We start from the raw sequence: 16,154 nt of genomic DNA, 5'->3' as shown, positions 1-16,154 counted from the left end.
TAAACTTAATAATAATAATATATATATTTAAAATTACGATCAATAATTTAGGTTGAATTTATTAAAACATAAAACATTAAAATTAAAACATTATAAAAGATTTATTTTTTTCATTATTATTTACATAATACATAATGTGTATGATAAAAACATTTATTACAAAATATTACATATCCTTTTCTTACACGCATAGGTTATTACAATTATATTTTTTATTATTTTTGTTATTTTTATACGAATATCATATAATTAAAATTAATGACCTGTATCTATACTATAATTATATATAATAATTATATATAAGACATATATAAAGTTGTATTATTTTGAACTAATAAAATATTAAATTTACAGAATTATAAATATCTTTTCAGTAATATATAAAGCATATATAAGCAAAGTTCTTACTTATGCGTTGTGTACAATTACTTATGCGTTGTATACAATTACTTATGCGTTGTGTACAATTCAATATTCATTATATTATAAAATGTTTACAATTTAGCAAATCAAAGAAATAAATAGGTCTATCAATAATAATTTGATAAATGTTTGTTAATGTTTAAATTTGAATTAAACATTAAAATAACAATAATTTTCAATTTGCACTTTCACATGCATCAATCCAATCATTGTAGACATCTAAAGGTTCCGAAAGTAAATTAATTGTTGTTTGAAAATCCTCCAAACAAACTCTGCATGTAATTCTTGCAGTGTTTCTTGATTTATCCCTGTAAATATAAAAAGAAAAAAATTTTAGTTTAAGCAATATAAAAATTGGCGATAAAATTATCACAATATTTTAATTCAACTTACATCTTAACCTCACATGATTTTTCATGGTTACAAAATGGACAATTAAATTGGGTATCTAATGGTTGAATTGCTTTTTTCTTGCTTGGTGGCTTTCTTTTACTTTTTCTTCGACCCATTATATAAAAAATATAAAATAAATATATTTTTTATTAAACTTTTTCACAATATATACTGACTTATATCAAGTTTTGGTTTTATTTATAAAACCAATAGTAGCTATAAATGCTACTGCGCTCTGACGATGTTGTCTCCACCAAGCTTCAACATCGACTGAACTACAACTTTTCAGTTGCGAGGCAAAAGTAATAAAGAGTGGGGGAATTATGGGAGAAATGTCCCGTTAAGTGGGAGAAAAATTACACAAGTCACACAAAGCAGATGTTCTTACTTTGTATTAACGGAAGTATCATTTCTCTGTAATTCCCCCATTTTGCTACTTTCTACGTCATTGGCAACCATTTTGTCCCATTGATATTTGTTAATTTTGATGACACGAAACCGTTCGAAGAAAATTACTAAACTTATATATATACAGTTATAGTTATATATCAGTTATATTATATTTTAAATATAATAATACTAATACTAACAAAATAATAATCATACTATAAAAGGAAATTAATAAATTATATATAACAAGTCACAATTAATATTTAGTTACTATAAATGAATAATTAAATATTTTTAATTATTTAAATATATTAAAATAGTGCGAGTAAAATAAAATAAGTTATATACGTTTCTATGTAGATTATAATTAATACTACGAAAAATATTTTTATATTAATTATTGATGAAATGTCATGAGTACTTTCAAAGTGTATCCTTTAAAATATTAAAATAATGATTTTTCATTAATATATATATATATATATATTATATATATATATATATAATATATATATATATATATTATAACTTATATACAATTTATAAAATAAATATAAGAATAACCTTAATAACCTTATATAGAAATTTGTTAATACCTTTTCCTTCATCAAGGGAAGCAGAAATTGCTTATCAAGTATTGAGAGTTGATGCAGAGCCTTCAAAAAGTATTTCAAAATCTTTGAAATTGGACAATAATTTATTAAAAATGTAAATTATATATATAATATATAGTATTAGTATAATTATACTTTATGTTTATTAATACATATTTAAATATATATATTTATACACAATATATAATTTTATATTATTTTTTATAGAGAAATTTCTGGAACTGAGGCACGAAAAATAAGAGTGGCAGTGACATCATTTTTTGATAGTATAATTTTAGTAACAAAAACTATGCAACTTTTTGGCCCACCTGTACCAAATTATGATTATTATTAAGTAAATATTCATTATTTTTAAAACTATTTATATATTATTTTTTTAAAATGGAACATACTCCAGCTCCATATGGACCAAGATCTGTTTATGGATATGTTTTATACATAAGTTCAAATATGTTATTTCTTTTATTTCTGATATGGGCAGTAATACCAGATCAAATTTTATATGAGTTAGGATTAACATATTGGCCTTCTAAATATTGGGCTATAGCAATTCCAATTTGGGCTTTAACTGCCCTTGCAATATTTGCATTTATTATTTATCCAGCTATAAACTTGTCTATGACACCAGATATTAATGATATTACAACTATTACAGATAAATATTCATGTCAAAAAAAAGAAACTATTCCAGGTGGTATACCACCTGTGTATGATATTCCAATAACAAAAGTTTGTAGGAAATTGTATTTATCAAAAAAAAAGTAACAATAAATTAACAATAAATGATATTAAAAATTTTTGTATTTTATTCAAAAATATTAAATACGTATAAGACATATAAGAAAATATAATAATTTACAAAATAAAATTAATTAGTAAAAATCTTAATATTTTAACAAATACGTTAATAATTTTTCAAATATATTTTTATAATATTAATTTTTTATTTTTTATATATTATTACTTTAGAAATTATTCATAAAAATTATTCATAAAAAACTAATTACATATATATATATATATAACTAATTCCTGTATTGCGCAATTTAACAACGAGAATGTTATATAATATAAAGTATACAAAAAAATTTTTCATTGTTAATTGTCTTTTATACTTAAATTAAAAAATATCATGAAAAAAACTATATTAAAACGTAAAACATACAATCAATATATTGATAATATCAAAAATGGTTATCAATTTAAAGATACTGAATACGAAATTATTGATTTAAGAAATAAATTAAAAAATGTAATTGACACAAATACTATATTTTGTAGTTTTGAGTTTATGCATGTAGAAAACAATGATTTTTATAAGAGGTAAGTATATTTTTATATTTCATAAAATTCAATATATTTATACTTCTATATATTTCTATATAAATAAAAATTTTGGTTATTAGCTTTTTTATGGAAATGAATAAATATCATCCACTTTTTTATGCACTAACATGGAAACATATGAAAAATGAAATAAAAAACTATTTATCTTCAGATATATGTAATATATTTCCCAATAATATACTTTTACATCTTACATCTAATGACTTAACTCGCAATGATGTAAAAATTATACTAAAGAAAACATTAGATCGCGGTATACGTAATATTTTTGTATTAAAGGGTGGTAATTAAACATTATTTGAAAAAGTTATATATAAAATTTTTCATTAATAATAAAAGTTTTTATGTTAATTTAATTTTATAAAAAAATTCTAGATTCATCAAATCCAAATAGTGAGTTTCCATATGCAATTGATTTAGTACGTTTTATAAGAAATCAATTTGGTGAAATATTTTGCATTTGTGTTGCTGGTTATCCAGAAATGCATCCAAAATCATTATCTAAAGAAATGGATTTAGTTTATTTGAAAGAAAAAGTATTTACTTTAATTAACTTCATTTAATAATATCATTAATTTATATATCACTTTATATTAAAAAATATTAATTTTTTTAATTTAAAGGTTGATGCAGGAGCAGATTTTATAATAACACAAATGTTTTTTGAAGCAAATATATTTATTAAATTTGTGAATGATTGTAAACAAATTGGAATTAATGTTCCAATTATACCAGGTATATTTCCCATTCCAAATTATATATGTTTTCAAAAAATGGCAAAAATTTGTAATGTTAAAATACCTCAAATTATTTTAAATGATTTGCAATGTATAAAAGACAATGATGAAGAAGTACGTATTTATGGAATAGAATTATTAAAAACTATTATAAAAGATATTATTGCAAGTAAAACTACTTGTGGCTTCCATTTTTTCACATTGAATAAGTAATTATTAATTATATTTTATTATTATATAAAAAAATATAATGTAAAAATTATTTATTTGTATTTATTTATATATTTATAAATTTTAGACCATCATTATCATCAAAGATATGTGATAAACTTGGAATTTTTTATTAATTTTATGAAATTCAAATGATTAAATAATTATATTATAAAAATGAAAAATTATAAATGTCAAAATTTATGTATGTATATATAATATTGTTAAAAAATGTTAGTAGTTTTCTTTATATACATTTAATAAATATACTTATATTTCGCGCCAAATTTAACATCGATTACCAATTATCAAAATTCCCTATACTGAAAATATCTATATCCCTATATGAAAATATGAAATATTAAAATATTTAATTTATTGTATAAATAACATTAAAGTCTTTATTAAAATTTATTATGCATTCTATTGTTTTTTATTATAAAATTTAAATATTATCTTTTAATATTTTTAAAATAATTATCAAGAGTTAAAAAAATTAATTAAGATTTCTTATGAACGTAACGTGGCAGATTTATAAGTAAAAATGATCCTTTGAGGACACTTGCTGTTTCACGCATGCGCTGTAGAAGTATTCATGACGAACGAACAGAGGAGTTAGTTGAGTTGGGAGCCAGAGCTCCGCGTGGTCACTTGGTATTAACGGTAACAAGCAACAAAGAAGGATCTATAAGCCAGGATATAAAGAACAATGGCGTTATTCCGTTTTGGCCCAAAACATTGTTTAGAAATCCAGGTAAATTTATAAATTTATTTCATTATTAAGTAATTTGGATACATAATATATTTAAGTGATTTCAAAACCACTTTATATCATTTCGGTACGAAATTCGAATAATAAGCAGGTGTTTAACATATTTTATTGTTTCTTGTAATAATGGAGAATTTCAAATAAATAATAATATAAAAATAAATATTTATTATTATTTATTTTTTTCGAAACACATTTTAGTAAGATATTAGGTTGTATTTATTGATTGAACAGGTAAAATGTCAGCTATATAAGATCAAAGATTTTCTACATATCGAGCAAATATTCGCAAATATCTTTCGAATCTTTCCAATAATGCTTATTATTTTGAAGCAATATCTTTTGAGCTTTAATGTAAAGTATTTTATTGAATTTAATCATTGCATTCAATACTGATATAAAATATTGTGAAGATTATAAAATATATATACATATATTGATTAATTATTTAAAAATGTACATCACAATTATATGTGATATGGGATTTATCTAAGTAGTAAAAATTGATATTAATTTGAACTTCATTGTAATTACGTAATAAATTTTTAGAAGATATATAATTATTGAATATTATCTAATAAATTATCTCATAAATTATATACCGGATGTATTAATTATTCAGCTATATGATATTTAAATAATATACATAATATTATATATATTGGTTATTTTTATAGTTTTTATTATAATAGTATTAATTTTAGTATTATAATAGTATTATAATAGTTTTAATTTTTATTAATGAAATTTTACGTGTGAAGTACAATATTTTATTTAATGCAAAGTAAAATTAAAAATTATAGTGTTTACATAAATTTAGTATTAATTAGCTAAAACATAAAATTATATAATATAATATATAATAATGAAAAAAAAAACAAAATATTAGATTCATTTATCAATACAAAGACTAAAAGAATAATTTAATGAAAATCAAATTGGTCGATTTCTAGGTATAATTTATCGCCATAATATACTTATCATTTTCTTTACATAATCAAAGTTTAATATAATCACCAAAACTTAAATTTGGCGATAATATAAATTTACAATTTTATAATTATAAATACATATTTGTAAGTAGTATATCTTACAATGTTTAAAAATCTTTTATTTCGACATATTCATTGAGAAGTGCATGACATTATAATTTCGTAAGATGTGATAATTTTAGAATGAATTCAAGGTTAAAATTTGTATTATCCTCTTTCATATTAATAATTATTTCATTACCTATATATTTGACTAATATCTGTTTATCGAATTTTATATAGCTTGCTATATAATTTTTTGAATATTATTACATGAACTGATATTTTTATTTACTTGTATATATTGTATGTTTTATACATCTAATTTATTTCTATGTGTATTAAAATCATTTGAATTTTCTAAATTTTAAAATTAATAACTATATGCTTTAATGTATATCTATTGTAACTTTTGGCAGATTTAGAAATTCTATGTCGAGTTACAGATGGTTCATTGATTACCTAATATCATAGATATATGAACATGACCTTGTAATGCTAAGTCAGAATCATTTCTCTCTCTCTCTCTCTCTCTCTCTCTCTCTCTCTCTCTCTCTCTCTCTCTCTCTCTCTCTCTCTCTCTCTCTCTCTCTCTCTCTCTCTCTCTCTCTCTCTCTCTAATATACAGAATCATATTTTTAATATTTATATAAGCTAATTTAATTTGTTGATATTTTAAAATAGCTAAAATTTCAAATTATCTTGAATATTCAAATATTTATAAAAATAATTTATTAGCAACAATATAATTAAAAATTATAAAAGAAAAAGTTAAATTTTATTGAATTCATTTTTATATTTTATATAAAATTCTTATAATTCAATTAAAATTAATTTTTTCATTGCTTCAATAAAAAGATATGAAATATATTAAAAAAATATAGTGGAATCATTGTTTAATAACTTTGAATTCAAGTGAAGTTAAATAGAAACGTCCAATTGTCGGTAAGATGATTGAATTTCAGGGTTAATAAAGATTGGATCATGCGTGACACCCTCCTCTCGGTCATTTTAGCGCCATTCGATGATTATATGGCGCGAAATCAATTAGATAATTGTAGTTCACGGGTGTGTTCTATCTGATAATGCCCTTCACAAGCTTAGTTATGTAATCATTGATAATGAATACTGTATAGTCTTTTACATAAATGCAAACAATTAATCAAAGAAATTGTATATCTTTATTTAATTAAGATTAAATTTTATGTTTATACATTTATGCAAATTGATAAGAATATTTTTTGCGAAAATTCTATTGATAGATATTCTATTTTTTTACTTTAATAAAGATTAAAATAGTATATTCTGTATGAAATAATAATATAGTTAAATTAAGTAATATAATTATAATAAAAAATTTTTCCAAAATATATCAATCAATATTTAGTTTGTTTTTCTTGAATTTTTCAAAAAATTAATTTTATTAATTGTAAAACAATATAAAATATTAATGATAAAGAATGTCTAAGTATTGATTAAAATTTTTTTTAGCATATTGATGTTGTATTTATATATTTTTGAAAACATTAAATTAAAAAATATTTTAAGATCCAATCTAATTCTTTTTTAATTTTGAAATAATTCATATCATTGAAAGGTTTCTTCAATATATAAGAATAAGATTAAATATCTATATATGTTAAAGAAATTAAAATTCTTTAAATCACATGATATATGTAATGAGAATCAAAAAAAAACTTGTTCTTAATGAGAATAAACTTCTTACGAACGAAAAAAGAAATAAGATCAAAGATCTTTATTTCGTTGAAATGTATATTTGCGCATGGAAATTTCTTTTCGGAAAAGCAACACATTTTTTTGGTATTTATCCAAATATAAATCAATATATTTATATATATATATATATATATATATATATATATATATATATATAAAATTAAAAAAATATAAAAGAAAAATATAAATATAAAAAGGAAAATTTTAATATGATTATGATTTCGGAAATATTCTATTTCGTTCAAAGTAATAGCAATTTGTTCACATATTGAAATAAAAACTAAAAATTTCAAAATTTACAATTTAATCAGGTTATTTAATTAAATTATGTCGACAAAACAATAAATTTTAGATATGCCAAGATAAAGATAGGGCCTTTCTGTTGAAATATCAATAAGAGACCAAGTTATAATCGTGATAATGTAATAATGAGTAATGCAATTGACCTAATACCATTGACGCGTGTACCCAAAGTTCAACAATAAAACTGTATACGATCATTCAATGTTCGTTCATTGTCGTATCATATAAATTTTTTGCAATATCACAAATTATTCATTTATTATATTGAAAACGAAAGAGATTTTGAGTTTCTCAAAATTCAAATTTTTAAAAATAATTTAAATGTTTTAAGTTTTATAATACCAATTCAAAGCGATCGAGATTGTATTATGGATTACGTATGTTTTCATTAAATTTCTTGAAAGATATCATTGAAATCATAAAGATCAATACAGCGTACAATAAATGATTAAAAAATAAGAATTTAAACGATTATGGGCAGAAATAATGTCATTCCGAGTTACATAGTGCAAAATGAATAGCGCGCGATGAATGACGTCAAATGTGTGAATATATACATATATTACACGTGGGACGATAATCCATGTTCATTGCAATAGAATCAATTCATTGATTCGAAATTTGATCGATCCTTCTCATTTTTTTCATTCTTTAAATTATGTTTGGAATTGCATATATCGAAAAATATAATTTATATAATTTAGAAAATCATTTTGTCTTTTGCGAAATCTTTAATTGGTTAAATATCGTTATAATAAAAGGAAAATTCGTTGCCTTATAAATAGGAAGTAATAAATTTATTCGTAATATGTTCAATTCTATGCTGCTTCTAATCTTTGTTATAGATTTAACTAGATGATTACATAAATCAATTTTATATTTGTTTTCTGATTAAAATGTAAGAATTAGCTTAGAAACTAGTTTTATCATTAGCTTTATAGCTTAGGTAATAACTTTACTTAAAGAATAGAAAGAATGATAACCAAAAATGTGAATCAATTAATATTATATCATATAATTTGAATTTAATATCTACTCTATAATTTAATTCATTCTCATTATTTATCTTTTAAATCTTATATTTATCAATATATTATCAATGGATTTTTTTTATTAAAAATATGATATATTAAGATATGTACACGCATATCTGAAAAACCAAAGAGAATGTTTTTCAATTTGGTAATCCTTGAGTTAAAGTCTTGAAATTGAATGTTATAAAATATAAAACAATAAAATTAAATCCGTTTTATAGATTTAACGCATTTTAAATAAAAAGAGAAAAGTGCGTTCCTCTTTCGCTTAGAATTTTTTTCATTAATCATGAGAAGAATCAGAAGCTTTTTAGATATATATATATATATATATATCAATGTATATACTATTATAGTTCAATAATTTTATATGTTATATGATGTTCTCTGTCAACAATCAATACTATAAATTAATTTTATTAAATAAATTTTATATTATAAATTAATACATTTGAACGTCATATAAGTAATAGCTACATAATATAAAATTATTAAAAACGTAATAAATCGATCATTATAAATATTTTTATATTAAAATCACAAAGACTATAATTAAGAATAAGATACTATAATTAACGAATCAATATTTTTCATTTTTTTTTATTTATTTTATGATTATATTACTTTATATTTATATATAACTATGATATAGTTAATATAGTTATAATATAGTTATAATAAAATAAATAATTGTATTAATAATAATTATTATTAAAATATTTTTCATATTCTTTAATCGATCTATCAGATGCAAAGAATATAGTGAAAATGAATCGTTTATGGTGAAAGTTAATTGATTAAGAAAGTTCTTGATTTCTCAATCGACATTACACGTACAATATGCTTTCCTTAAATGAATAAGTTTCAATACAATTAATTATTTATATTAAAATATTTATTTTCAATAGAGAAATACATATATTTAATTAAAATTCATTATTCATTTATTAAAAGATTTTTTAATAAAAATTTTCAAAAATTTTTTATTTTAAATTATCTTTAAATTAAATAATATCACGAATTTTTTTTTCCATTTTAATAAATTTTTACATCTTTCAACAATGAATTCATTGAAATAGTTTTCAAAGGCGTTCTCATTATTAAACAAGCTTTGTAAAGATCGTTGAAGCTTTATAAATGGCAATAGAATTATGGTATATCCGATGAATATATTGGATAGAGTTAAATCAATATTTTTTTGTTTATTCTCCACTGATGTATTTTCCCAATTTTTTTTAAATTTAATTTAATGTTCCATTATTAATTCAATTTAATTAATTAATTTTTTCACTTATATAAATGAATAATGATATAATTCTAATGAATAATTTTTTTTTTACTTTCATCAAATGCGTAACATAATTCTCGATCTGACAAACTGATCGGAGGAATTGGATCGTCGTGGGTTAAATCTCGATCTGATTTGTAACGATATGCACAACGGAAATAAAAGTCACTGTCAATCTGTTCAATTAGTATTTTATTACATCGTTGCGGTTACCATCTGATATCCGTCTTATATTACATCTTAAGTATATTGTTACTTACTGTTAGTACAATAAATTCTTGGCATATGAATGCATCAAATCATAACGCATAGCACTTTCTTACTTTACTTTTTAATTCAAACTTAACAAGTGATCCAAAGTTAATTATTTATTGATCGATTGAGTCATTCTCAAAAAATATAAATGAAAAAAAAACATTTAATTTTATCACTAACTAGAATAATAAAATTGAAAATAAAAATAATCAATATAGGTTTTTTACAGTTTAATGTTTCAAGTGAGATAATAATTCTTAAAAGTTTTTACGTAAACTTCACATGTCCTTGTGAAATATATATATATATATAACAATTTTTAACATTGAATATTGATGGTATTGTAAAGAATACATTCTTGTAGCTTAATTTTCTTATCACGTGTGCATTATGTAGCAAAGGTCAAATTATAGAACACGTGAGTCTTTATTTTTAGTCATTGACCACTTGGAACTCTGGCTATTATCCAAATATATCTGTCCTGTATATATATTTAATAACATTCTAGGTGAACTCCTACATTCATAATTACAATAAATGATTAAATAGTGGTCAAAAAAGAATCAATGATGTAATTCTAAAATACATATGCACGACACTAGTTTTCAATATTTTTTTTTTTATTTCGTGAGTTCTCGTGTTTTTTTTATAACAAATATTGCTTTTCTTAACTATTTTAAAACTTCTTTGTAATATATAAATATACATTTTCTAGAATTACGTGAATACATTCTGACAGTTATTACTCTTTGATAAATAAAATTATTGGACAATACTATTATATAATGGATCTAATTTTTATGTTAAAATTAAATCATACTTTCAACTTGCCATTAACTGACAAATTATTTTCGTATTATAATTCGTATTATAATTACAAATGTACATATATATATATATATGTATATGTAATAAATTGAAGACCAATAATAAATTTAATAGAAAAACCAAGATAATTAACGATTTATCAATGTTAGATATCACAGCCATTCAAGTCTTATCCGGAGAATAATTATTTGGATGTGATCATTCGTTATTACATTTACAGAAGTCAATTAAGAGGACACTTATCAAAGGATATCACTCTGATTATACGATACAATCATAATATTTTGAAAAGCATTTTATTTGTTAAAAAATCTTTGTATAGATCATAAACAAGAAAGGATCGATTTAATTTATATTATTGAAAAATCATAAATTATCATGGAAAATAAAAATTCAACAATTTTCATCGGATGTTCCGCTTTACCTTCTCATGATTACCTCGACCTAATTTCTCATTCACATCGCGAAAATGCGGTCGAATCGATGTTTGCTCTCCGAAGATTTCAAACTACATTTACTTTTATCTAGAAATTTATATGTCTATAAACAATGAATATTTTGTTTGATGATAATAAAAAAAATTAGATCTGAAAATATGCGTAAAAAAAATATTTTTTGATTTATTGAAATATAAATGATTAATTTTAATCTAGTTATCATCTAGGTTATCGATATTACAATATTATCAGAAATAAAAATATGCTCATGAAAGAAAAAAAAAACGAAATTAATTAAAAAATTATTGAAAATTATTTTCGCAAATTATTATGAGATTCAATATTTATGTTGCATAATATTATAATAATTTTTTTTCCTATTGTCTACACGTGATAATAAACTTTAACACATGACTCTTCAATTTCAAGACAAAGTTTATTAGAATTTTTATAATCGTTGATTCTTTTTAAATGCAAATTAATGTATAATAAATTCTTTAATCTAAAATTAATTCATTTCTATAATACATCGTACAAAATAGTTTCTCTAATAATTTATATTATTTTTATTTAAAATATATTAAAATTATTTATTTTTTATATTAAATTTATTTTGAAAAAAGGCAAAAAAAATATAAAAAATATAAAAATAAATATAATAAAAAAAATAAAATAATATAGATTATAATTAAATATAAAATTAATTTTTGCAAAATATAATTATATAAATAATTAATAAATCATATAAATTTTTTTGATGTGAAATATAAATTTTTATTTAATAGAAAAATCTATTATCTATTTTCTCTATAAAATTATTTTGCCAACAGTTGTATTTCAATGTTACGAAGTTAGTCCTTCAAGTATGTAACTATCAAGTAAATATATAATTAAATGCCATTTGTTCTTTTTATGTAATTCGTCACTTGTTCATGATCATTTAGTTCATGAAAACTAAAATTTATGCTTTATTTTTTTTATAATATTATTTAATTTATTTAATAATTATTTTTTGTAATTATTAATTATTATTTTTAATTAGAAAATAAATTATTTTATATATAAATTTTTATATCTAAAATAATATTTACATCATTAAATTTATCAGTTATATTTTACGAACACAAATGTACAAAAACAGAAAATATCTTATTAATGTCAGTTACAGCTATACGCCAAAATCTGAAAATTTCTTTTCAAAGGTTCTTTTCTTATACCTAATTTTTGTATAAGCAAATTTGTTTCAAATTTAATAGAATTTAAAAAAATTCAAGAAATAATTGTTAGTTAATTTCTTCTTTTTTACAGAAAATAACTTCAACTGTGTTTTTGAGATCGTTGAGCGATAGTTCTACCGACTTAAAAAAAATCTTGGCTGAAAAAATTCCGAAACATCTAGAGGTTGTTAAAAAATTTCGTAAAGAACATGGATCCGCCGTAGTTGGAGAGGTCACTGTGGATATGGTAATTATGTAATTCTTTATGTAATTCTACTCGACAAAATTGTCAAATGTAATAGTATATATAATATATTGCAAAAGCGAATTATATATTAAAATATTACGCTATGTGAAAGACATGATTTTTTTTTGTAATGTTGATAAGTGTTACAGATTGATAATAAGAACCATAGAGATAAGCACATATGTCACGTATTTATTATGTGATCACATTATAAGCTGATTTTTAGGTTGTCAAAAAAATTATAATTATTTAATAATTATAAAACAAAAATTTGCAATTTTTATATTAATAATGAATTTTATTCTCTAAATATCACATTCTAATAATTTTCTAAAGACCATAAATGGATGGAATTTTTTATGTTTAATAAAATTTAACTATATTAAAACAAAAATTATATAATAAAATTATATAATAACATATTGAATATATATATATATATATTATATTTTTATATTAATATATATATATATATATTTTCATTCGACTTTGTTATCACATAATATCTTAAATTATGTATTTTAGATGTATGGTGGTATGCGTGGAATTAAAGGTCTTTTATGGGAACCATCAGTCCTAGATCCTGAAGAAGGTATTAGATTCCGAGGAAAATCGATTCCAGAATGTCAGAAAATCTTACCGAAAGCGAAGAATGGTGCAGAACCACTTCCGGAAGGTTTGTTCTGGCTTTTGATTACTGGCGATGTTCCTAATAGTACGCAAGTAGAATCAATATCTAAGGAATGGGCCTCTAGAAGTAAACTGCCTGAACATGTAGTCAAAACTCTAAACAATTTTCCAAAATCTCTTCATCCTATGACTCAATTTTCTGCCGCTATCACTATTTTGAACAGTGAAAGTGAATTTGTAAAAGCATATAATAAAGGCGTACATAAAAGCAAATATTGGGAATTTGTCTATGAAGATATTATGAATCTGATTGCAAAATTACCCTCTGTGGCTGCCACGGTATACAGAAATACTTATAAGGATGGTAAAATCGCATCTGTCGATTCTGATAAAGATTGGGCTTGGAATTTTTCAAGAATGCTCGGTTATGAAGATCCTCAATTCACTGAACTCTTGCGCTTGTATCTATCGATACACGCTGATCACGAAGGTGGAAACGTATCTGCACATACCACTCATTTAGTCGGTTCAGCATTGTCTGATGCTTATCTATCATTCGCGGCTGGAATGAATGGTTTGGCTGGGCCTCTTCATGGTCTCGCAAATCAAGAAGTATTGATATGGTTAGAAAAAGTACAAAAAGAGATTGGAGATTCTCCTTCTGATGAAAAAGTAACTGAATTTGTTCGAAATACATTGAAGAGCGGTCAAGTCGTTCCTGGATATGGACATGCTGTACTTAGAAAGACTGATCCTAGATACATATGCCAGAGAGAATTTGCTTTGAAACATTTACCTAATGATAAATTATTCAAGGTAAATAATTTTGTTTAAAAGTATACATTATCCAATGAATTTTCTTTTATTATTATTCTCTTTTTATTGATAATTAATGATAATTAATATTTGAATATTTTTAGCTTGTTAGTCAAGTATTCAAAGTAGTTCCTCCTATTCTTCAAGAAACTGGTAAGGTCAAGAATCCTTGGCCAAATGTAGATGCTCATTCGGGAGTTCTATTGCAATATTATGGAATGAAAGAAATGAACTATTACACCGTCTTATTTGGAGTATCACGTGCTCTTGGTGTTTTATCATCTCTTGTGTGGTCTCGTGGTCTTGGTTTCCCAATTGAAAGGCCTAAATCTTTGAGCACCGAACATCTTATGAGATGTATTAGAGCTTAAATATCTTTATTTATAAAAAATCAAAATCATTTAAATCTTTCAAGTTCGTGTCACACCATCATCATGATTTTAAAAATAGAGAAACTGATTTTCTATTTTAATAGAAATATTATATTAATGCACAGAAAATTTTTTCGAATTTATTTCGAATTAATTTTAATGTAATTTCAAGAATTTATTACTGTAATTAGTATATTTAAAAAATGAAAGGTATCAGAAATCCTCCTGCATAAATTATCTATATTTCAAATATAGACATTTTGAAAAAATATTTCGAAGTTTATCACAAAAATATATGATGTCGAAACCCTTATTTTTTAACTTTTTTTTTAATTTTTATTTTTCTGTTTAATACTGTGTGATAAATACTAATGTGGTAAAATTTTGCGATATGAATTATAAAAAATTCAAAACTATAAAAATGATTCAATTACAATTTATTCAAAGTGATATAATGCAAAAGTAGTAAATTATTAAAACATTCATTATAAAAGTTAGTACACTTAGTAAATATTGTTTAAATATTGTAAATTGAACACTGCCAAAAAACAAAAAATATCAGAATTTTTAAAATATAATTGAATAATATGTATGTATCTTTATTATTACTCCGATTAAAAGATATAGTAATAATTAAAAATCGTTTTATTGGTAGAAATTTGCAAAATGTAATTTTTAATAAAATATGTAAAATAGAAAGTAAATAGGGCTAATAAAATATGTAAAAAAAAATTTGTTATTTGCAGTGTTAAAGCATCAATAGTTTCTTTTGGATTTAAAAACATCAGTTACATCGAGTTATTTCGATTAAAAATAAATTAAAAATAAAATGATGACCTAGTGGTAGATCCACTATTATGAGAATGAATGAGTGTGTGCGATACTTTATTTATAACGAACGTGAAAATAAATAGACCTTAAAAAATTATATTTGATTTTTTCTTTACATCTCAAAATAAAAAAATAAACGTATAAAAAAACAAGTTTATTAAATATTTTAATATTTTATTTATTTCATAATTTAACAAAAAATATGAAGAATTTAAAATAAATTTTATATAAACGATTAAGAAGATT

At 21.8% G+C, this 16,154-nt stretch overlaps 5 protein-coding genes across 6 annotated transcripts; 4 read left to right on the top strand and 1 right to left on the bottom strand.

The window, feature by feature from the left end:
• Positions 1–82: 82 nt before the first annotated feature.
• LOC107998350 (transcription elongation factor 1 homolog) lies at positions 83–951 on the bottom strand. Its single transcript, XM_017057557.2, has 2 exons — positions 817–951; positions 83–731 (listed from the first exon to the last, which is right to left on the bottom strand). Exons 1-2 carry the CDS (start codon positions 930–932, stop codon positions 599–601), a joined length of 249 nt encoding a protein of 82 aa, XP_016913046.1. The 5' UTR covers positions 933–951; the 3' UTR covers positions 83–598.
• Positions 952–1,495: 544 nt separating this feature from the next.
• On the top strand, positions 1,496–2,615 carry LOC107998349 (EKC/KEOPS complex subunit Lage3). Its single transcript, XM_017057556.3, has 3 exons — positions 1,496–1,636; positions 1,789–1,914; positions 2,028–2,615. The coding sequence occupies exons 1-3, from the start codon at positions 1,620–1,622 to the stop codon at positions 2,152–2,154; spliced, it is 270 nt and encodes an 89-aa protein (XP_016913045.2). The 5' UTR covers positions 1,496–1,619; the 3' UTR covers positions 2,155–2,615.
• LOC107992401 (phosphatidylinositol N-acetylglucosaminyltransferase subunit P) lies at positions 2,202–2,615 on the top strand. The gene has a single exon (XM_062083140.1). The coding sequence runs from the start codon at positions 2,202–2,204 to the stop codon at positions 2,583–2,585; it is 384 nt and encodes a 127-aa protein (XP_061939124.1). The 3' UTR covers positions 2,586–2,615.
• Positions 2,616–2,856: 241 nt separating this feature from the next.
• On the top strand, positions 2,857–4,868 carry LOC107998358 (methylenetetrahydrofolate reductase (NADPH)). Of its 2 annotated transcripts, none has more exons than XM_017057568.2 (5): positions 2,857–3,143; positions 3,227–3,450; positions 3,543–3,703; positions 3,791–4,113; positions 4,203–4,868. In XM_017057568.2, the coding sequence occupies exons 1-5, from the start codon at positions 2,953–2,955 to the stop codon at positions 4,249–4,251; spliced, it is 948 nt and encodes a 315-aa protein (XP_016913057.1). In that variant the 5' UTR covers positions 2,857–2,952; the 3' UTR covers positions 4,252–4,868. The 2 variants fall into 2 exon arrangements, with proteins under 2 accessions (XP_016913057.1, XP_061939121.1); XM_062083137.1 differs by having other exon boundaries at positions 2,869–3,143; positions 3,227–3,447.
• On the top strand, positions 4,488–16,005 carry LOC107998391 (probable citrate synthase 2, mitochondrial). Its single transcript, XM_017057643.3, has 4 exons — positions 4,488–4,868; positions 13,105–13,260; positions 13,786–14,706; positions 14,811–16,005. The coding sequence occupies exons 1-4, from the start codon at positions 4,824–4,826 to the stop codon at positions 15,075–15,077; spliced, it is 1,389 nt and encodes a 462-aa protein (XP_016913132.2). The 5' UTR covers positions 4,488–4,823; the 3' UTR covers positions 15,078–16,005.
• The last annotated feature ends 149 nt before the right edge of the window (positions 16,006–16,154 follow it).

Source organism: Apis cerana, linkage group LG12 (assembly GCF_029169275.1).
Source record: "Apis cerana isolate GH-2021 linkage group LG12, AcerK_1.0, whole genome shotgun sequence".
Taxonomy (NCBI): Eukaryota; Metazoa; Arthropoda; class Insecta; order Hymenoptera; family Apidae; genus Apis; species Apis cerana.
Note: the sequence above shows the minus strand (reverse complement) of the source record. Positions and strands in the feature narration are given on the sequence as shown.